This window comes from Lepisosteus oculatus, chromosome 8 (genome assembly GCF_040954835.1).
Source record: "Lepisosteus oculatus isolate fLepOcu1 chromosome 8, fLepOcu1.hap2, whole genome shotgun sequence".
Classification (NCBI taxonomy): Eukaryota; Metazoa; Chordata; class Actinopteri; order Semionotiformes; family Lepisosteidae; genus Lepisosteus; species Lepisosteus oculatus.
The window spans coordinates 52,032,670-52,053,821 of record NC_090703.1 but is presented as its reverse complement, the minus strand read 5'-3'; the positions used below and the strand labels follow the sequence as shown (position 1 = coordinate 52,053,821).

General features: G+C 49.0%; 3 protein-coding genes across 7 annotated transcripts; 1 reads left to right on the top strand and 2 right to left on the bottom strand.

Annotated features, from left to right (window-relative positions):
• Nucleotides 1-1,533: 1,533 nt before the first annotated feature.
• rab33a (RAB33A, member RAS oncogene family) lies at nt 1,534-6,205 on the bottom strand. Of its 3 annotated transcripts, none has more exons than XR_001478862.2 (3): nt 5,361-6,205; nt 2,898-4,092; nt 1,534-1,918 (listed from the first exon to the last, which is right to left on the bottom strand). XR_001478862.2 is itself a non-coding variant. In XM_006632920.3 (2 exons), exons 1-2 carry the CDS (start codon nt 5,622-5,624, stop codon nt 3,646-3,648), a joined length of 711 nt encoding a protein of 236 aa, XP_006632983.2. In that variant the 5' UTR covers nt 5,625-6,205; the 3' UTR covers nt 1,534-3,645. The 3 variants fall into 3 exon arrangements, 1 of the variants encoding a protein (XP_006632983.2); XR_001478863.2 differs by having other exon boundaries at nt 2,935-4,092; XM_006632920.3 differs by having other exon boundaries at nt 1,534-4,092.
• A 716-nt stretch (nt 6,206-6,921) lies between these two features.
• mars2 (methionyl-tRNA synthetase 2, mitochondrial) lies at nt 6,922-9,859 on the bottom strand. Its single transcript, XM_006633039.3, has 3 exons — nt 9,097-9,859; nt 8,607-8,941; nt 6,922-8,204 (listed from the first exon to the last, which is right to left on the bottom strand). The coding sequence occupies exons 1-3, from the start codon at nt 9,419-9,421 to the stop codon at nt 6,966-6,968; spliced, it is 1,899 nt and encodes a 632-aa protein (XP_006633102.2). The 5' UTR covers nt 9,422-9,859; the 3' UTR covers nt 6,922-6,965.
• A 309-nt stretch (nt 9,860-10,168) lies between these two features.
• Nucleotides 10,169-20,465, top strand: aifm1 (apoptosis inducing factor mitochondrion associated 1). Of its 3 annotated transcripts, XM_015351738.2 has the most exons (19): nt 10,169-10,439; nt 11,717-11,847; nt 12,003-12,108; nt 12,347-12,373; nt 13,205-13,384; nt 14,283-14,354; nt 14,693-14,817; nt 15,091-15,221; nt 15,475-15,565; nt 15,814-15,898; nt 16,154-16,230; nt 16,448-16,556; nt 16,822-16,929; nt 17,031-17,119; nt 17,465-17,605; nt 18,119-18,261; nt 18,645-18,769; nt 19,061-19,257; nt 19,963-20,465. In XM_015351738.2, exons 1-19 carry the CDS (start codon nt 10,352-10,354, stop codon nt 20,032-20,034), a joined length of 2,097 nt encoding a protein of 698 aa, XP_015207224.2. In that variant the 5' UTR covers nt 10,169-10,351; the 3' UTR covers nt 20,035-20,465. The 3 variants fall into 3 exon arrangements, with proteins under 3 accessions (XP_015207224.2, XP_015207226.2, XP_015207227.2); XM_015351740.2 differs by lacking the exon at nt 13,205-13,384 and having other exon boundaries at nt 10,170-10,439; XM_015351741.2 differs by lacking the exons at nt 13,205-13,384; nt 14,283-14,354 and having other exon boundaries at nt 10,171-10,439.
• Nucleotides 20,466-21,152: the final 687 nt, after the last annotated feature.

Below are 21,152 nucleotides of genomic sequence, written 5' to 3'. Positions count from 1 at the left end.
AGGGAAAGAAACAGTTTTTCCTGACGAGTTTCTTCAAGCCTGCGTAGCTCAGCCCTTGTGCTACTGTTTGGGTTCCATCACTCTGCGTCAAGGTCTTGTGTATTTGCTGTAAAGGCTGTTAAAGGTGACGCCAACTCAGACACCCTTCGGCACCTCCGCACTGCGATAGGGGATACTGTATGTTTAAGCATGTGCATGTCTGAGCCTCTTCATTTACACAGCACTTATCTAGATAACCCAAAGAACCGTAGGAGAGGAGCACATGAACAAACTTAAATGTGCTTATTTGTAGTTCTATAGTCTGTAACTTCTCAATAAAGAATGAATAAATTCTTTAAAAACCTTATTCTATACAGAATGGGTTGTTGTTTATGCTCCTTTTAATTTGACAGCGTGGTAGGTACTGTGGAAACTGATTTAATGACAAAACAGCAACAGGCCAATTTGAAGCCGATTTAACCCATCAACTAGTAAGAAAGAAGGAATGAAAATTCAGGTTTTCATTTTCATTGATTACTGTTTCCAATTTTGCCACGGATTCAGGTGACACAGTGTCCAGTCTTTGTGCCTCGGCCGAGCGTGTCTCATACCTGTGGCCAGGTGGGGATATCACCTAGCCCCACTCATAACTAATTTCCCATTATTAGTGCTGCAGTGGTCTGCGGAAAGCTCCAAGTAACAAAGGCTGTTGGCACTAACCCTACAATCGCCACCTGTTTCTTCTCTCATGGGTTGTCCACGTTGATTAACGACACTGTAGCTGATGAATTGGTTTCCTTCTCTGCACTTTATTGATGTTCACTGAGTGTAGCTTATTAGCTGTAAGCAGAAGGTGATCTAAATGCTGCCAGACTGCAAGGACCAAACGTGATGTATCCAGACATTATGTATCACACCCTGTAGGTGAAGCTGTGCTGGTCTTGAGGTCACTGTGTAATCATGACATCATGGAGATGCAACTTTGGCAGTGAGGTCATTGTGTTAGCTCATCAGTCTATGCCGAAGAGCTGAAACACAAAGAACCAACTCAAATTCTTAGCCTTTCTCATATGCTAAAAAATGTCCCATTTCCTTAATCACATTGTGCTTTGGTGGTAGCTACTCTTCTGATTTTGTTCCTGTTTTTCTTTTATCTGACATTTTGTTTTCCTGTTACACATCAGAATATTTTGGCTACTTGATCAATCAGGACTCTTTCCAATGATTCCTGTTTCCATGGTGATAAGGATTCTGATGTTGGGCAGAAAGGGGGACAGTTTTTGATGGTGACTTCTTTGAAAAATAATTTTCTGCAAGAAGCTAGAACAACAATCTTGAGATTATGTTGTTGATACTATAAAAAACTAAACAGACAAATACAAAGAAGGGCAAATGAAACAGTTATTCTATTTCAAGGAAAATATAAACTAGGGAATCACACAATGACATACAGGGCTAAAATGCCACACAGCTAACTGAAGTGACCAGAACAGCTCATCTGAATTGCTGAGAAATGAGAAAACTGAAGAAAGAAAAAACAAAACAGAATTAGTCCACAGTGCTTTTTCATTTATTTTTCTTCCAACTAAAATTAACACATTTGTCCTGTTTAAGTTCTCTTTGGAGAGACAGGACCTCTGGTGCTATCTTCAAGACCTTACAAAAAGATGGAGGTCTTCTTTGGGGGAGAGGAGAGGTTTGGATTGATCCAGGGATGCAGCAGAACTCCGGGAAGAGCACAAGACAGGTTTTGTCCAAGAGAGAGGGCTGTGAATGTGAAAGATAAACCTGTCCATCCACTCGCAGCCACTGGGAGTACATATCTGAGCTTCCGATCAAGTAATGTCTTTCATCAGCCTGGGAGTCATCACACTCTTACAAGATTACATCATCAAGGCCTATTAGCAGATACTGAATAAATAACAACAGTGATCTAATTCTGAAACAGAAGAGGGAAGACATTTAATATGAATTACGTCCATAACATTAATTCCCATTATGATTTAATAAAAGAAAATCTGAGTTTTTAACATGTTCTACTGCACTCAGTACTCTTTACTGTACTAGAGATGCCCTCAGAAGAGACACCTCTGTCCAGATCTATCGTTGATGTCAAATTTGCTGTGCAGTTTTTTCAAGCTAATTTCTTTTTAAACAAAAGTTCAAATGTCTTAGCTGCATTTTTTGAACGCAATTAGAAAAGTGAGAAAATAAACATCATATTGCTCAAAAGACAGAATCCAGCACTTTCAGTCAAACAGGAGTCCCAGGGGCACATTTATAGTCTCTTCAGTCTTCAGGTCAATTTGAACCTCTCTTTACACAAACAGTTGTGGGAGCATGGAACAAACTGTCCAGCCATTGTTGAAGCTGATACTCTATAGCTACGTTCAAGAAGGGGCTGGATTACAGCCTCTAATCAGTTATCGACTAGCAGGCCAATGTGCTTGATGTGCCCAATGGCCTCCTCTCATTTGAAACCTGATTTTAGCCAGATTGCAATGGGAAGATAATTAGTCTGCTTTTGAGATCAGTCTAAAAACCATGACACAATCAAAGAAAGTTGCATGTCTGCTTGCTGTGTATTTTTTTCACCCTTAAATGATAAAACCTGTCATGCTGCACATGACAGCAATATGATTAAGGCACCAGCAGTACTACTTGTCTGACCTAGTGCTGTAACATGAGAGGCATTCAGGACAATAAATGGCCTTAATGACAACATTTTAAAAATGTCATTATTGCTCATCTTACTGCAAAATTTTTCTGCTGCATTTGAATAAAGGCACCCTGATCCTGACCAACATCCATCTCCGGTCAAGTCAGTCAGACCATAGCCCCATTCACACACTGACTATATGTTAGCTTTGTGGTCAATGAAGGTAAATTATTCAGATTAAACTTAAAAAAATATTTACCTAAAAGGAACATGGTAGGACTGAGAAGGTTATTTACCCAATTCGTTTGTCTCGTTCAGTGACAGCTGACCTGCTCCCTCAAGGAGACAGAGTCCTTTCCGAGCGTAGGAGGGTGTCGATGTCATCCTTGACACACATCGCTCCAGACAGAAATAAGAAACACACCAGGTTACTGTGAGGAGAACTGCAACTTTTTGTGTGCATGTCCCTGTACATAACTAGATTGGAAATTAACTTTCTTTTATAAAAGAGTCACTGTATGCAGGAAACTGGACATCTTTTTGAGTTTGCTGGGTTATTATTCAGTACTTCTAGTAATAATATGAAAAACCTATCCGTGAGTGAAATACATCCATCTGTAATTTAAGAAATCTTATTCTATATTAGCAAGGGATTTTATATGAGAGTGCAAATTACTTTGAGCAGCACAAACCAGTACTTTTTTATGCTGAGGGACATTGTTCTTCTCAGTTCTTGATGAAGGGCGGCAAACCTTTGGCATCTCTGCGATCGGAAGGCCATAAGAGACTTAAAAAAACAGGCAGTGGGATGATATGCACTGATTTGCAACGGAGGGGAAGAATTCAAAAGAGAAATCCAAGAAGAAGGGTTAATCTTGCACAAACGTTTTTCAGAAAAACAAAATGCAGGCACATTCTTTCCCTTAGACCAGTCCTTTACATGACTATATCTCTGCATGTCTGAAATTCTTGCAGCTGCTTCCAGGGGGACAGAGGGCACGGCTCGCTCAGCAGGGACACGAGTTCTTGGCGCTGGGCTCGTGACACAGCTGCAGCCTGCCCTGCTCCCTCTCCACATCCCTGTACAGCAGGGACTTCTGGGCCTTCAGGCGGCAGGCCAGGCACATGAAGATGGACTCCACGTTCTGCGTCTCCTTGGGGTCCTTGGCGGAGGTCTCGAACAGCAGCATGTTGTGGGCGTCGGCGAACTTCAGCGCCGTGTTGGAGGGCACCTGGATCTGGCTCACCAGGTCGCACTTGTTGCCCACCAGGACGCGGGGCACGGAGGGCGACACGTGGTGCCCGTTGCACTCCTGGATCCAGGTCTTGAGGTTCTCGAAGGAGGCCATCTTGGTGACGTCGTACACGAAGACGACGGCGTGGACGTTACGGTAGTAGTGCTCCACCATGCTCTTCCTGAAACGCTCCTGACCTGCCGTGTCCCAGACCTGCACCTGCCAACGGGAGAAGAGGAACAACGCAGGGTTACCCAGGGCCAGAGGCAGCAGGCCCAGAGCTTAGATAGCACTTACCTGGACACTCCACTCAAAGCGCTACAGGTCATGGGGATCCTCTCCACCCCCACCAGTTCTTTAGTTTTGTACTATCCCCACACAGCAACTCTCAGTGAGGAGGAGAGCAGAGTGATGAAGCCAGTTCAGAGATAGGGATTATTAAATGATGAAGACATAAGGAACTACATCGCAGATACACAGGCTGAGATGTAGGCCTGTGTGATGGGAGGTGGGAGAGCGCACAGACACTGTTCCAAAGTGTCAGGGCCTTCGACTCCAGAAGGACTAGAATGGAGAAACCTCTTGCAGTACAGGTCAAAGAAGCAATTGTTTTCACATGGGAGCTTCTGGAAGTATGGGTTCATTTGAGTCACACGGGAAAAAAAACAACAACAGGAATCTTTTAGGAAAGAGCACATCAAGGCTCTTTGGGTCCAGGAGAAGGTCTGCTTTATTCTCAGGGTCTTCTCAGAGCTTGAGTCTCTTCACAGCCTTAGAGAACAAAGCAATGACCTTCTCAACAAGCATCAGCGCTCCTGGGCTCCACACAGAACTTAATCTGAGCCCCACTTGCTTCCACAGAGCTTGGGCAATGTACTGTATGCACAAATAAAGTGTTTTGAGTATTTCTCAATACTCAACTCATTTTCAAAGTGTGTGTTGTTGGGCTTTTTTTTTTTGAGTGCTCAGAGTGGGGAGTCATAATCAAGACATCCCAGGTCACAGCTGCTCAGATGTAGTCGCACCTCTGCTCTCCACAGGCATGGGTGCCACACGGTGTACCAGGGCCAGGGGCAGGGCGCTTGGAGATGCTGTCCTTTGCTTAAGGTGACACGTGTAACAGTTTAACGGGAAACACTCAAGCCAGCCTGTATGAAAATATTCCATGGAAGAATATTAAATATTAAATATTTGTGAAGCCGTTGCTGCATATGAGCAGATGAACAGGCCTGTCAAAGCTCGCACGAAATAGAGAAAATGCACGAAATCGATTCTCGTCTCTCTTTGGAAGACGTTAATACTACAAAGACTCCATGAAAACCGACTGCATCATCATTATTATGTTCTGAACGTACCCGCTACACTGCGGCTGACCATGTCTAATCCACCTCGAGCTAACTGGGGGAAAACAATCACAAAGAAAAACAACCCAGCGACATTATTCTAACCTCCCTGCCTTTCTTTCGTCTCGCCTCTGTTTTACATACCTTGATTTTTTCACCTTCGATCTCCACCGCCTTCTCCCTGAAATCCACGCCGATAGTGGCCTCTGTTTTGTCCGGGAAGCTCCCTCCGGTGAAGCGGAAGGTTAGGCAGGTCTTCCCCACATTCGAGTCCCCTATCACGATAATCTTAAATATCCGGGTCTGGACGCTGCGCTCCATGGATGCGTTCAGCTCCGCGGAGGACGAAAGGCTCCGGGGTTTGGACTGACTCGGTCCTCCTCCATTTGCTAGCGATTCGTTTGCCATAACGGTGAGCGAGAATATGGACAGAAGGGTATTACTCTGTTATGCCGTTTAACAGGGGGAGGGGGGCTCTATCCACTCCCCTTAATAACACCACACCATGCAAAAACAAAATCCACAGAGATGCTAATGACACGACAACAACATCCCGTCCTGCCCGTAGTGTGAAGGAGAGAAATGTCCTCTGCTGTGTTTAATGGTGGCTCGGTAATAAAGATGCTTCTCTTGCTACCTCCTCGTAATGAATTCGACCAATAAAACCGCAATGGCAGCTCCACGTTACATCCTCGGAGAGAGACCGGGCGTGTGTGCGTGTGCTCTCCCAGTTTCGCGAAGTGTGTGGGACGCCGTGGCCGAGGGCTGCACACGCAGGGCGCCGCGCTGCCGGACCGGTGCACCTGGCCGGGGCGCCCCGGGGCTCCTCCCCGCGAGCCCAGGTGCGCTCCAGGACAAGCAGAGGTGCGGCACAGGTCCGCCGCGCCTGGCGCTACAGTGCTGCAGCAGTACAGGCATAGAGCGGAAACACGGCTTGTTTGTAGAAGCGTCCTCTTCTTCAGCGCCGGCCAACAAACGAGGCGAAGTCAGACTGTTCAATCAGAAGTCTGCCATAAGAAGCGTACACTTATTTTATTGGAAAGTAAAGTAATAATGCAAATTTTAGTCTGAATCAATATGCAGCCGCATGTCCTACATGCATCTAAAAGTATGTTTGATCAACATCAAATATATTTTAATGATCCATACTGCATCATTAAAGCATATTTTTGTCGTAGTAAAACTCAAATTGAGTGTACCAAGCAGAAGTAAGTGCTGTGGGTTAGTTAGATAGTTTTGTCTATCTGCTGACTGTGGGGTTCAGGCCATGAAATTATGGGAAATTATTTTTTCTCTTTAATAGTTTATTAATTTCACATACGTCTTTCAAAGATTAACCATAATGTTATGGCTCAGGTGGGTAGCTGTGTCAGCATGCGTAGGCTGCAAAGGAACAAGTAATAGGTTTATTCCATGCTGAAAAAAAAGAAGAAAGAGAACACAACGTTTCGGCCGTGGAGCCTTCTTCAGGGGTTCAAGGCTCCACGGCCGAAACGTTGTGTTCTTTTTCTTCTTTTTTTCCAGCATGGAATAAACCTATAGTGTTATGGCTGCCAGTTATGGCTCCCAGTGTTGTTACCTCACCTGGCCACTGGGTGTCACTGTGATCCGCGAAGCAGACTCCGGAGCCCCGCGGATCAATGGAGTCGATTTTCAGGCTTAGAACAAGAACACCCAAGAAATTACAAAAGGGACACAACCTTCATTTTCTTTTCAAACAGGAATAAGAATTTGTGTTTATTGCCGATTTCAGGGCATTCGAGGGTTGACACCACTGTCCTGTGTACTGGCCCGCGCCTCCGGCAGCACCGCGCTGCTGCCCGTCTCCAGCCTCACTCGCCGGCCCTGGGGCCGCTCCAGCCTGGGGAAGAGCACGCCGGGGTCGGGGCCCAGCGGCCGGCCCTCGAAGGGGCAGTGCTCCCCGCGCAGGCGGGCCAGCAGGCTCAGGCCCGCCCAGGTCCGCTCCTCCGCTCTCACCGCCAGCCTGGACAGGATGGTGCCGGCGATCCCGGGCACCGCCGGCTGCAGCAGGGTGCCGTAGAGCCGCAGGCACTCCAGGGAGACGTGCAGGACGGTGTCCAGCCAGCGGCGCTCCCGGGGGTCCGCGGGGTCCAGCTTCCACGGGGCGTGCCTCTGGAAGAAGGTGTGGGTGAGCCGCACGCAGCCGGCGATGGCCTCCAGCGCCTTGTACGCCTGCAGGCTCTCGAGGTGGCGCTCCACCGCGGCCGGCAGGGCCCCCACGCGCGCCAGCAGCACGTAGTCCTCCGGGCCGGCCCGGCTCCCGCCCGCGCCACCCGCGGGCGCCCCGGGGAAGCACTGGCCGCAGAAGCTGGGGTACACCTGGCGCGGGTTGAGGGCGGGGGCCGTGCAGCGGCTCAGGAGCCCCCCGAGAGAGTCCGCCAGCTCGGCGTTGAGCAGCTTCACCACCTTGTCGTCGTAGTAGTCGCAGTCCGAGTCCGGGACGCCCTGTCTGAGCAGGAAGTACCTCATCCCATCTGCGGTGAAGTCCTGGCACCTCTCCAGGGGGTCCACCACATTGCCCAGGCTCTTCGACATCTTCTGCCCGCCCGCTGTCCAGTGCGAGTGCACGTAGAGGGCCTGGGGCAGGGGCAGGCCGGCGGCCAGGAGGAAGGCCGGCCAGTAGATGGCGTGAAACTTAAGGATGTCCTTGCCCACCACGTGATGGGCAGCGGCCCACCACTCAGCGCAGGAGTGGGGGTACCCGGCTACTGTCAGGTAGTTGACCAGGGCGTCCAGCCACACGTATATGGTCTGGCTGGGGTCTCCGGGCACGGGGATCCCCCACTGCAGCCGGTCTCTCTGCCGCGAAACGGACAGGTCGGGCAGCTCCTCCTGCAGCCAGCGGAGAGCCGCGGCGTGGAACCTCTCGGGCCGCACGGCCTGCGGCCTCTCGGCCAGCCACGCCCGCAGCGGGGCCCGGAACGCCGACAGGCGGAACAGGTAGTTCTCCTCCTTCACCCAGTCCACCTAGCAGGGACAGGGAGCAACACGGGAGAGCGTGAGAAACCAGGAGAGCCACACAGCTGGGCCTCCGTCTCTGAAGACAAGCAGGCTCTGGGAGCAGAGTCCTAGACACTGTTTACGAGAACTGGACACAGAATTCCACTAGCCAGTGGCTATATCTACACACACAGGCAGCCGGAAGTCTTCCTCTCCTACCTGTGCAGTTTGCTTCTCTTATTTATAACCTAATCCTAACTTTTATCAGTTATTCAATTACTAAAACATGGTCATTAGAAATTAATATACAAATCTTTAAAAACAGCTGTTTCATGGTAATTGAACTAGACATCTCTAACCCCAGAAGGCACGCTTCTAAAAGTCAGCGTGAAATGACAGCGCCACCTCTGGCGGAGGGAGTGGACGCACCTTGTGACCGCTCTCCAGGGATACCTTGATTGGCCTCCCCATTGAGTCCACGCTGTCCCCCACCTGTGAGGGGGTCAGGAAGCTCTCATCCTGAGTGGAATACCAGCCTTCGTAGCTCCCTTTGTAGATGAAGCCCTTGTCCCGCAAGACGTTCCAGAAATGCTCCACAGCGCTGCGGTGTCTGGGATCCGTGGTCCTGATGTAGTCCGTGTATGCAATGTCGCACCGCTGGAACAGGGTTTTAAATTTCTCGGATACTTCATTGCAAAACGTCTGGGGGTCTTTCCCGGCAGCTAGCGCCGCCTGCTGGATTTTTAATCCATGCTCATCCGTCCCTGAAAGCGCACACACAAATGAAGTGAAGTGCATTAAAGTCCACAAAGTTTTGCTTTGAGTTTTTTTTTTTACAAGCCTGAGAAATTCGGCCTCAGGACAATTTAAGTGAATTCCCATCGCCTCCAGTGACGCCAGGGCCACCCGTGTGACTTACCCGTGGAAAACCTCGACCGGCATCCCCGCATCAGCTTGTATCTGTGCAGGCAGTCCGCGATGACGGCGGAGTACAGGTGTCCGATGTGCGGGGCGGCGTTCACGTAGAAGATGGGAGTGGTGATGTAGTGGGGCTCGCCGGCCAGGGAGGTGTCCTGGCACAGGCTGCGCCGCGCAGTCCCCCTCCAGCACCCCGCCGGAGAGCGGCGCTGCCAGCTCGACCTGGAGGAAGGCGAGAACCCCCGGCCCGCTACCCCCACGCAGCGGAAGGGTCTCCTTGTGAGGGCGCCTCCGAAATACGCCATTCTGTTCATCACCGCAGCCATCGAAGGTCCCTGGATGTATTATTGAGAAGATGAGGTTTCTCTATAACGATATCTAGTCATCTCGCTCTGTTACTTTTCCGTTCAGTTGCATCACATGTTCAATGATTCACACGATCTGTGAATGCCAGATTGTACTCCAATAACAGGAACAATTGAAACTGATGTATTATTTATGTTTTAGGATAATCGACCTACTGCAAGTACTTCACAGGTTGGAAATTATCTACAGTACTTTAACAAACAGTAACTACATAGAGCATATAAAGCGTACTCCCGCGAACTCTTATTCAGCTATTTGTTGCCATAAATTAATTAAAATTATTGCAATGCAAATCATTCACTCCACACTCCACACCAAAACTTGTAAGCCTTTTTATTCCATGTGACATTGAACTGCCACTTCCGGGGTCGTAAAACGGATAAAAGTTAACTGGGAATGTGTCCAATTGGAACGGAAAGCAGTCGCGTCCAGCCCGCCCCTCTTTCTTAAGCAAGCCAATCAAAAGAGGGGTGTTGCCGAAAGATAGATGGACGTCTGAAGTAACCAATAAAAATTTGGTGGTGGTGACGCTTGATCTTTACTTTACAGGATTAGGCGGGTCTTCCGCGCTGAAGCTAAATAATAGCCTATCATCTTTGAGGAAGGGCAGCTTCGGTGGATTGATGGGAAAAGCGGCCTCTGAGATGCTGGTTAGCTGCGCTGGCGGCCAATCGCGGCGAAGCGGGGGCGGGGTTAACCCGGGCGAAGGGCCCAGCGCTGACCCGGTGTTCAGTGAGAGGAGGTTGCGCTGGGTGAGAGGCTGCAGGAGTTCCAGCACCCTGGCTGAGAGGAGGGCTGTGGTGTCGTGTCTGTACTGTAGGCTGCAGTTGGATTATTTTTTATTCCGCTGGTAGTGAGCACCGCCGGTGCTGGTGGGAATCCTCCGGAAGATGCTGCAGTGCAGGGCGGTGTGGAGAAAGCTGGCTCCTCTGGCCAGGACGTCCTCGACATTGTGCCGCAAAAACGCGAAGAAAGCAGGTGGGACATCGGGGCTGTTTTGTTTTGGGGGTGCGATGTGGATGAAGGGGCCGGAGTGTGATCTGCCAGTGCAGATGCAGCGGTCCTGAACTCTGAAGTATCTGCTGCAGCTCGACGGCTGTCTTCGGCGCTGAACCGTGTCACTCACTCGTGCAGTGTGACACGGGAGTGACCTCTGTTCACTCGAGGCTGCTGTTCTGCCAGCTGCAATAGAGACCAGAAGTTAGCCTCTTAAGGAATTGCGCGTAGGCCGCGCACCCTGGAGTGGGGAGGACCGCACTCTCTGTGGCCGCACACTGCAAACCGTGTCAAGCCGTGTGGGCCTTCTTCAGCAGCACAGGTGCCGGATTTGAACTATCCCCGACCCCGGGCTCTTCCACAGTTCGCCTGAGCCCATCTGGTCCGGCCGAGGGGTTTCCGAGGGGAGTGCGGCCGTGTTGTGACGGCCCGGCTCAGCCATGTTGAGTTAGCCCTGATGAGGTGGGATCGGTTTCTATGAAACGCAGAGACGGAGTTTGCTGCGGTCTTATTTCTCGACCTTAGAAGTATTTGCGACCCGTGTCTGCTTTCATGCGCAGGGCTCTTCCAAGGTCGTCGAAAGCAAAGTTGGCTTTGCTTTTATTAACCACAGGAGGGATGTCCGGCATGTTGTTAAATCTGTAAAATATTTTTTCTTTAATCGCTAAAACTTAATGTGGGAAGAATGTAGTTTTTTTAGACTATGCTGTCTAATTAAGAGTTTCGTGGTTTAGTCATCTAATAATATCTTGGCTGGTTGGCCTTTCTGCTTGAATTCTTACGTTAGAGCTTATGATCCAGGCATTTCAAAGATGTATTCCTTTGAGACATGAGCAAGTCTAAAAGACCTCCATCAATGCTCCGTGAAGTCAAGGGAGGAGAAACTTAGAAAACCTGATGTATTCCAGACACCGGTGACTGCTTTGTGTCATCTGTGTTAGACCTGGAAAAAGTGTTGAGCAATTTACTAACTCGGTTAGAAAGTCGTATTCGAGACCAAACCTCAAGCAGAATATTAGCGCTGTGGCCTTTGGTGATTGTTGTGTAATAGTTTGATATTAGTCTCTCATCATGATCTCAGAACCAGTTTAGTGCAGCATTTTTTATTTTTCATGTCAAATGCCGGCGATTGTAAATTGAGAATAGCTGCGAAAGACACTCTAAATGTCAAATCACCGTGCTTATCATTCACATGCACGCGTGAGTTACCTGAGCGCGCAGTAAAGGGTTTTTCTCTGTTTCTGCGTCTTGCGCCCCAGTTCTGAAGTGCGAGAGCTCTCTGAGGCCGACACAGAGGGTCCATGCGTCGTCTGGGGTCCCCGGCAGCGGTGGGCAGAACCTGCTGTATTATCTTCTTGTGGGGGGATCTGTGCTCGGTGCAGGAGCGTATGTAAGTAGTAAACCTGACGTATTGCTGATTCGTTTAGTTTGAGGGCACTCTGCTACTGTAAACCAGATAAGTTAGTAAACTCTGGATCACTCTTGCGTCGAAGTGGAAAAGATTGACTGTTTGGTCTTGGAAACCGTCACGGTCCTCTTTTGCAGGTGTACAACATCATACAGGGAGACAAGCGGAGATTCCAAGAAAGGATGTCTAAGCTGGCCGCAAGGCCAAGTCAAGAGACAGCACCCAGCCAGGTGGAGCCTACAGGTGGGTAAGAGCCAGCTGCCTCCTCACCTGCCTTTAAATAGCTTAATGTCTTACCAGTCATTTCCAAATACCACATCTCAGAACTTTGTCATCTTGAAAAATATTCTGTGGATTTGTTGAGAAGTGTCAAATATATTTTCATGTTAATTAGTTTTTTCAGTAAATGAATGTTGTGATATTTTTATCTCAGTGTAATCAAACATTTTAACTGGCATTTCATGCATTCGTCTTCTTGCAGAGAAAACAGCGGATGAAACTGCAAAGGGTGAGTGATGCTATTTGAAGACAGAAATATCAACCCAACGGTTTTTCAGCCGCACAGCTGCTGTCAGAGTCGGAGCAGAATGTCTGTGATTGGGAATCACCTGTTGATGCAACAGATAGCTTTTAGCTTGTATCCTGAAGGAACATGAAGAATCTGACATCACTTGGGAGGATTGCTGGCCTTTTATTATTTCTGATGAGTTGACATGCATTTACAGTGCATCATCATGATCATCCAACTACATCATTGAATCCATGATGGACTATTAAACTTTCCACTGTATTCACTGTCTCAAGAGTGTGCAAGCCATATATACCTTACTGGAAAGTGTATGGTTAGTTCTGACTAATTTTTAAGATCTTTACTTGATAACAATAATGGGAGAAGGAAAATATTTGATCATTCTGATGTATTCCCATAGTTTGACAGTGTGCGTTATAAGATGGAACTGCCAGTAAACTATAAAAACTAAAAACAGCCTGCGCCTGGACAGTATAGCCTGAAACAAATGAGACTGTGTGTGTACAAAGGCATATGCAATGAGGCATGCCTTGTTAAAAGGACAATGTTGAAGTATGAAACTGGAGCTTCAGTTCCAGTGAGATGGAGGCAATAAGTCTGTTTTGAGTTTCCCGACACTGATGAATGTCTGCTTGACTGTGTATTCTCATGCTCCTTTATGCTTTTGATGGTTTGCAAAACAGTAGTTTGTGCTGTCTTGCCTTCTCCGTGCTGTGCGCTTATCTTCCCTGCCCTCAATAACCGTCCATAATCTAAAGAGAACGCTAGATTCAGAGCCGTCTGGACTTGCTGTGATTTCTCACCATCAAGACCCGGGCCTGCAGAGTGCTGAGGAGGAGGGGGAGGTTTTAGCAGAGAGTGCAGCCCCTGCTTTATCAGAAGGGGACCCCCGGGAGCAGAGAGGTGAGGGGGCAGAGCCCCCCGCCTCAGGAGCCCGCGCCGACCCCCAGGTGGAAATTGAGGGACCGGCTGAAGTCTCAGAAGCTCAAGGTTCTATTTTTAAAAACAATTCACAACTGGAGCTTAATTTTTAGCAGATGTTTATTGGCAAGAGAACAGAAAATCTACATCAAGGTGAAGGGAAGAAGCTTCTCTCCTTTTGGGCTTTTCTAACCACGTTGAAAAAGTAGCCGAATGTCTTTTGCGTCTCTTCCATCAAGCTTCTTTCTCTCCGCTGTGCTGGCCTGTCGGAAGTGGAGGGAGCACTCCTGGCTCGTCCCTAACGTACTAACCCTCCTGAGCAACCTGGGCCCAGCTCTGTTCCCCATCCCCTCCCCACTCTGTCTCTGACTCTCTGTGCACCGTGGAGGAAGAGCTCTGAAAAAGCATGCTGTTGTGCCCTTTCACTTCTCCCCGCCGTCAGTGTGGCACACTAACCCTCAGTGCACGAGTGCTGCCTTTTCCCCAATCCAGCCACAGCCCCTGCTTGCTGGCAGGGTTCCCTCTTTGCTTGTGAGGAAGCGAATGCAGGAAAGGAGATGGTGCCAAACAGTCTTTCCCCTCCTCGTGTCAGCCTGGGATCTGTGGTTGGATCGTGGGCTTCACCTTCCAGAGCCTCCCAGTGGTGTCTTGATGTCTTGGGAGTCACGGGATGCATTGTTTTTTGTGAATCCCTGCAATGGCACTTAAGTCTCTTCGTTCCTCCGTCTTCTGTTTGTTCCACTGAAACTTTTACAAAGTTGAAAGTTTTAAATGAAGATAAATCCAGCTTGAATTCTTTCCTTCCGGTCCTTTATTAGTAAAGAAAGAATGCTTCCGGGGACATTGGTGTTCTTTCCGGTCTCTCACGCATGTGTTGCAGCCCAGAATGTAACACTATTTTTTTTGCTGAACGTTGTTTGGACTAAAGAAGAGTTTTTCTTTTTAATGTTTCGGGTTTTACAAGCAGAGGCTGCGCCTGTGTCAGAGTCCGTCCCCGCAGAATCGACAGACCAGCCCCCCACAGCTGCAGCTGACAGTGGTAAGAGCAGAGGGTGGACAGAAGGGGCCTCTCCTGACATTCCCGTGTGTTCTGGCCCTTTTCAGATTTCCGCCATCTCTCTCGAGTCACGCAGGTGTCGTACTGGTACTTCAGATTTTATTTGTAAGTTAAAGGCGGCAGGGTCATGTGTGGTTGATGAGGACTTTCCTTTTATACACACCTTCCCGGGAGAGGTGGATTGGCACATGTTCATGCTCCTCGGCCCTTCCGGTTGCTGCCGATGGGGGTGCGTGTTGGCTGGATGCCGGGAAGGAGGAAAGAGGCCGGGAATGAGGGATGTAGGGATCGTAAGAGCCCTGTGTCTGTGTGTCCTCCAGGAGAAGCTCCTGCTGCTGCTGCCCGCTCCGAGATTCCCTCCCACGCTCCCTACCTCCTCATTGGCGGTGGCACGGCCTCGTTCGCCGCGGCCCGGTCCATCCGCGCGCGGGATCCGGGTGCACGGGTGAGTCCTGGGCCAGGTGACAAGCCAGTGCTCCAGCTCGCCGTTGACTGCGCAGTGTTGCTGCGGTTTTGCGTACGTGTACTCTGCTGGAATGCGACGGGATCCTGCGTCGTGCTCTTCCTTGACTCCACTGAGTTGGATCGCGTTGTGCTTCCCCGAGCGACCGGGGCTCTGTTCACGGAGGAGTCCTGAATGCTGAGCCTCAGTGCTCTGAGGGGCAGGAAGCGATATTTGACTGCTTGAGTTACTCAAGAGTGGCTCTGCCTACTACAGGTCTTGATAATCTCGGAGGAGCCCAACCTGCCCTACATGCGCCCCCCTCTCTCGAAGGAGCTCTGGTTTTCCGATGACCCCCACGTGACGGAGACTCTGCGCTTCAAACAGTGGAACGGCAAAGAGCGAAGGTGACTTTCTCTGCTGCATGGGTGTGATGGGACAGGTGCTCTTTACAAGGTTATGCACGCTACCTGTACAGGCGCCTGTACTGTGTAGAAGAAGGTACCAGCTGAAATTGAAGAGAAATCTTAATGTCATTGGCACATTCTGGTACTTCATGAGATATCGTAGCCTTTGCTGTAGGCCTCTTGCTTTTTAGTTGATACTTTCATCAAAATCCGATGTTGGAGCTTTTTCACTGACATGTTCACTGTTTTGCAGCCTCTATTTCCAGCCGCCCTCCTTCTATGTCAGCCCTCAAGACTTGCCCCATATTGAGAATGGAGGAGTGGCAGTTCTCAGCAGCAAAAAGGTTTGTCACTTCTGCCTCCGTTTTGAATTTCTTCAAAATGCTGCTGCCTGTGGGGTTAATGACCTTATAAAAAGCAGTCAGCTCACCCCAGAGAAAAATCACCTGATCATATACCCTGAACTTGTAACATCTGGGCTACTTTTATCTTTGTGGTTCCATTGCAAGCATCACCCAGAATCAGTGAGTCCTGCAATTTTCTCGAGCTTGATCTCTGCCGGGTGTTGTTGACCTGTCCTGTTCTGTGGTAGGTGGTGCACATGGATGTCAGAGGGAACAAAGTGTGCCTGAATGACGGCTCAGAAATCTCCTATGAGAAGTGTCTGATAGCCACAGGTGAGCTCGCTGGACGTCTCTCTTATTACTTGCAACTTACCAGGGTGAAGTGGGGTTTTAAAAGTGAGCCTCTGTCTCAGTCGGGTCAGTGGAGTGTCTTGCTTACTCTCTGCCATGGAGACATTCTAGATCTCTGTCTGCCTCATGGTGAAGTGCTTGACTGTAACCCTCAACTCGTGACGACTTCTGTCCACTGCCATGTTTCATCTCGTTTCTTCTCCTACTTTGGGCTGATGTCTCCGTTTCTGCTTTTAGGTGGAACTCCCAGGAATATCCAAGCCATTGAGCGGGCTGGGGAGGAGGTCATGAAGAGGACAACTCTGTTCAGGAAGGTGAGTGGGCTCCTCATTGACGATTTTCTGCACTCTTTTACAGCCTTCCCTAAATCTACCTTGTAGAACCTGTCCTTTGTATATCCTTGACTAGCTGAAGTGCAGATCTCATGACAGAACCCAAAAGTGATGGTAGTGCTGTTATGTGGTTGCTTGTGTAGCTGTTTTAGCTTACTGAAGCTTGATTTTGCTTGTTTTTCCATCTCCTCCTTTTCAGATCGAAGACTTCAAGTCCCTGGAGAAGATTTCCAGGGAAGTGGAGTCTATAGCCATTATCGGAGGTGGATTTCTGGGGAGCGAATTGGCCTGCGCCCTAGGGAGGAGAGGTATGCTTTAAAAAAAGAGCCGAATGCAAGTAGACAAGTAGAGTGTCCATATGTTTTGGCTGTGGTGATTCTTTAGGTGTGTACAGGAGAGTGTCCTGCTCTCCACAGTCACAATATCTAAACCATTACGCGTTTAGAAAAATAAACATTTTTGCTGTTGAAGTTCCTGCTGGACTGCTGTTATTACAGCTTCTGTATTTACATGACAATAACTGTTGTTCTTTTTGAAATGGTTTTAAAATTACTTTTGGATTATCTTCTTCAGCAAAGGAAACTGGTTTGGAGGTCATACAGATGTTCCCTGAAGGAGGTAACATGGGGAAGGTTCTGCCGGAGTATCTCAGTAACTGGACTACAGAGAAGGTCAGGAGAGGTGAGGGGGCGCTCGTTACTTCTACCCCGACTCTTCCCTTCTCTTCACGTCCCTCCCTCTGTGATTGTGCAGTTCCCCATGGGCTGTGTGGTCTGTTGCAGAGGGGGTGAACGTCATGCCAGAAGCGCTGGTGAAGTCAGTGAAGTATCAGGAGGGGAAGTTGGAAATTAAACTGAAGGATGGCAGACAGGTAAGTGTGGAAAAACAGTTCTATTAAATATAACGGGGTGAAGAAAGATTGCAGAATAAAGTAGCACTGTTGGTCCCTTTCTCAAAGTAGATTAGATGCAGTTGATGAAATCTGATCACAAACATGACTAATTCTGGGTCCGACTTTCCTGGTGCCATAATGGAAGGAAGCAGAAGAAAACTCAGTGGTTGCAATTTGAGGTACCCAAAAATGTTTCCAATTTTACGTCATAAAACTTTTATTAGACAGTTGTGTGCTTGAAGTTTCTCAATGCAAATGGATAATGGCCAGATGATGCTTTGTGAGAAAGGGCGGCTGTGAGGTTGTCCGTCTGTCCCTGGACAGGTGAGAACTGACCACCTTGTGGCCGCGGTGGGGCTGGAGCCCAGCGTGGAGCTCGCCAAGTCAGGGGGGCTGGAGGTGGACTCGGACTTCGGAGGGTTCAGGGTCAACGCAGAGCTCCAGGCTCGCTCCAACATCTGGGTGGTACGTGCCGGAGAGCAGGGTGGAAAGGCGGACGTTTCCTTTGATGTCAACAGTTGGTTTCAGATGCTGAAATGTTAAGCACGGTAGACGTTTTGAAATGGTTGATAGCTCTTTCACATCATACAATGCCATTTTTCAAGTTAATGTATTATAACCACAGAACGTAACGGCTTTAAAATTGCTTTTATACAGCTAACTGCAAACATTGAATCATTTCAGTCTGACATGTAAAGGATAAGTGGTTATTCGTTTTAACCTTGTTCATTTGGCCTGAGCGTTAAGTACTAGACTATAGTAGCCTGGCTGTGTATGTGTGCTGCTTTAACAGCTGAGCTTAGTGTGGAAAGTAGTAAGTGTGTGCAGTCTAGGCTACAGTGTACAGTAGGATGTCGAGCTAGGAGGCACCGAGCATGTTTGAAACTGCTGCTCCTTCTCCTGGGGTGTCGAGCGAGGCGACGGGGTTGTAGAGACCGGCCGGGGCTTGACCAGCACCTCGCTGCGCTGTGCCCGCAGGCTGGCGATGCCGCGTGCTTCTATGACATCAAGCTGGGCCGGCGGCGGGTGGAGCACCACGACCACGCAGTGGTGAGCGGCAGGCTGGCGGGGGAGAACATGACCGGCGCCAACAAACCCTACTGGCACCAGTCCATGTTCTGGTGAGTCTGCCCAGCGCCGGGCGGCGGGCCGCCTTCAGTCAAAGGACAGCGTGTGGCTCAGGGGAGGGGGGTGCTTTGTTCTAACAAGGCCTTGAAAGAAGGGGGACATCTTTTTTTGTTTGTTTGTTTTGAGTTCCTGGGAGTCTGGAGCGCTTTTGTTTTTCAGTTGCGAGGCCAGATCCCTTTTTTTTTTCCACGACAGCTGTCAGTTGTCTTAACGTTTCTGTGAGCAGGATGATCTGCCAGCTGCGCTCTGTGTTTTCCGTCAGGCTGGTGTTGAGTTCCAGCGTTGTGTCCTCGAGGGGGCTGAGGCTCTGACAGGTGGTGGTGTCCCTGTCTGCGTCGTGCTGCTGTTACTGCACTGAGCCCTGTCTGTGTTCCAGGAGTGACTTGGGGCCGGAGGTGGGATATGAAGCCATTGGGATTGTAGACAGCAGCCTCCCCACTGTGGGTGTGTTTGCCAAAGCCACTGCGAAAGACACCCCCAGAGCAGCTGCAGAGGAGTCAGGTACCCTGTGCGACAGCCGTGAGACTGAGATCTGTTCATGCTGGACTTTCTTTTTCCTCTTCATTCATTCCTCTGGAAACCTGCCGGTGTGGCAGTGACCTTCAGCATTGCTGCTCAGCTTAACTGAGTTTTTTTTTATTTTTAACCAGGCTCATTAACAAAATCATCCGGTGCCAGTGTCTGAAGATGGTAATTGGGCCTAAGTAATTTGTATCCAGCAGCCTGTCCTCAAACCTCCCTGGCGCTGTTCCGATGTTCTTACTCATCCCGTTCCTCTGGGATTGTGTGCAGGTACGGGCATCCGATCGGAGAGCGAGACTGAGGCGACTGCCAGCACGGCCGGGGTGCCAGACAAAGCTCCCTCAGTGCCACGGGTACCGGAGCAGGGAGAGGACTACGGGAAGGGCGTCATCTTCTACCTGCGGGACAAGGTGGTAGTGGGCGTCATCCTGTGGAATGTCTTCAACCGAATGCCCATTGCCAGGAAGGTGAGCAGAGACGAGCTGCCGCTGTAGTGTCTTGGAGCGGGTGTCCGAGCCTGCGCTCGTGGTTGTGTAGCCTCTTTCCAGAGCTCCTGTTACATAACCTTGTAGGCAAAGAAAACACTGTTTTTGTCTTGCTTTCCCTTTGCTAGCAAACCCCTAGCTGCAAACAAAAAGAGAGCTGGTCAGTTGGGTCATTTGTTCAGGTCTTATGGAGTGTCTCGTCACTCTCCTGGCATGCTTCCTTCATCAGGGGATCATCGGTGATTTTTCTGTTGCGTCCCCTGATTTGCTCTTTGCCACTTGCTAGTGGGAGTTAGGGATGGGGGCCTGTGCGTGTGTTTCTCCACACGGCCTGCCAGTGCCCTGGCCATGCCTCAGTGCTAAGGTGGGCGTGGAGCTCTAGCTGGCAGAGTTCTCAGCTGTGCGCCAAGTCGAGGACACCATGGCCAGCTACAAGCCACTCAAAACAATTTTGTGCCACCAATTGGAAAGTCTTGGCATCCAGCTGTTACCCCACTGACAGAGCCCAGGCTCCAGCCAGAGTGCGTGTTTGAAATGTGCTGGAGGCACTGTGTTCTCTCCCTCTGTTCCACTTTTCTGTCCAGTACAGTGGCTTTCGCCTGCCTGCATTTCTTCTGCGTATCTGAGCTGGACTTTGTCTTCAGCCTCGTGTAAACTGCACATGTTTATTTCTTCTCATATGCTCAGATTATCAAAGATGGAGAGGAGCACGCAGATCTAAATGAAGTGGCCAAGCTCTTCAACATTCACGAAGAATGAGGATGGGGAGTCTGAGCTGTGGCTATAAATCGAGGACTTAATCAAGGCATTGGTGCCCCTTTTTGGGATCCGAACAACGTCGACAGTCCCGACCCGAGACGGGGAGAGAAAAGATGCTCAATGCATGAGATGAATCTATTTTGTGTACGTTTTTCACTGTCTGAATTAGTCACTATTTGTAAATTGTGATGCATAAAGCCAGGTCCGCTAGGTTCTTGGTGTTCTATTAAAGTAAAATATATATTGAATAACATCCGACCAAAGTAACTCCCCTTCTTGTAAACGGGCATTGTGAAAATTGGAAAAACGAGCCCTTCAAGTTTTTTTTTTTTTAATCCGGTGGCACTTTTGGATGTTTATCCCTGGAACAGACATCCTCATGGCAAGGACTAACTTGAATAAAATGCGTACAATGGTTTTATATTTCAGAATTCAGTTGTTCTCAATTATTTATTGCATGATGCAGAATTATAACACTTCCTCAATTTGTATTTTTGTCGTTCCTTTTTTATCATATTTTCAAATTACTGTGCAATCTTTTCTATAGTCAGTACTCGGATATTTTATTTAATGGACTAATTTTATTATGCTGATGTAGCATTTGTCATCAAGAGCAGCTCCACTGTAAGCTTGCAGGACAGCAGCGTGTGGGGACAGTTTTAGAAGCCGAGACTCATGCTTTGCACCAGGTCCTTGTGGATTCTCCTGTTCCTCTTGTAGAGCCCCAGAAGCCGCACGCAAGTACAACTCATCCCACAAATGTTCAACAGGGCTCAGGTTTAGTGAGTGGAGCGAGACAGCAGTTGGTACACAAGCGTTATGAGAGTGTTTGTCACCCGCCTGCATCGGGAAGGGCAGCACGAGGTGCCCAGACTTGATCAGTATAGCACCTCTGTTCAGTCAGGCTCGTCACTCAGCAGCTGTGGCCTTAGTGTTGATGCAGTTTTACGCCATCAGTCATTTGCATGTGTCATGATCAGTCGTGGAAGATCAATTAATCAAAATGTCAACAACTGATCAGTCCGTATTCTTCATTCACAAAAATAAAAATGCTTTGTGTGAGCATAAACAGAGCTTTATCTTGATGTTCAGTGTAAAGATGCTGTATATTGCCAGCA

What these genes read in the sequence shown, in the direction of transcription:
- mars2 (XM_006633039.3), bottom strand. Translation starts at nt 9,421, where the DNA reads ATGGCTGCGGTGATGAACAGAATGGCGTATTTCGGAGGCGCCCTCACA. An exon ending in CCGGTCGAGGTTTTCCACGG is followed by an intron (nt 8,942 to 9,096) that starts GTAAGTCACACG and finishes GTGCGCTTTCAG; the next exon opens with GGACGGATGAGCATGGATTA. An exon ending in CCCTGGAGAGCGGTCACAAG is followed by an intron (nt 8,205 to 8,606) that starts GTGCGTCCACTC and finishes TGTCCCTGCTAG; the next exon opens with GTGGACTGGGTGAAGGAGGA.
- rab33a (XM_006632920.3), bottom strand. Translation starts at nt 5,624, where the DNA reads ATGGCAAACGAATCGCTAGCAAATGGAGGAGGACCGAGTCAGTCCAAA. An exon ending in TCGAAGGTGAAAAAATCAAG is followed by an intron (nt 4,093 to 5,360) that starts GTATGTAAAACA and finishes TCCCGTTGGCAG; the next exon opens with GTGCAGGTCTGGGACACGGC.
- aifm1 (XM_015351738.2), top strand. Translation starts at nt 10,352, where the DNA reads ATGCTGCAGTGCAGGGCGGTGTGGAGAAAGCTGGCTCCTCTGGCCAGG. An exon ending in TGGAACGGCAAAGAGCGAAG is followed by an intron (nt 15,222 to 15,474) that starts GTGACTTTCTCT and finishes ACTGTTTTGCAG; the next exon opens with CCTCTATTTCCAGCCGCCCT. An exon ending in CTGCGCCCTAGGGAGGAGAG is followed by an intron (nt 16,557 to 16,821) that starts GTATGCTTTAAA and finishes TATCTTCTTCAG; the next exon opens with CAAAGGAAACTGGTTTGGAG.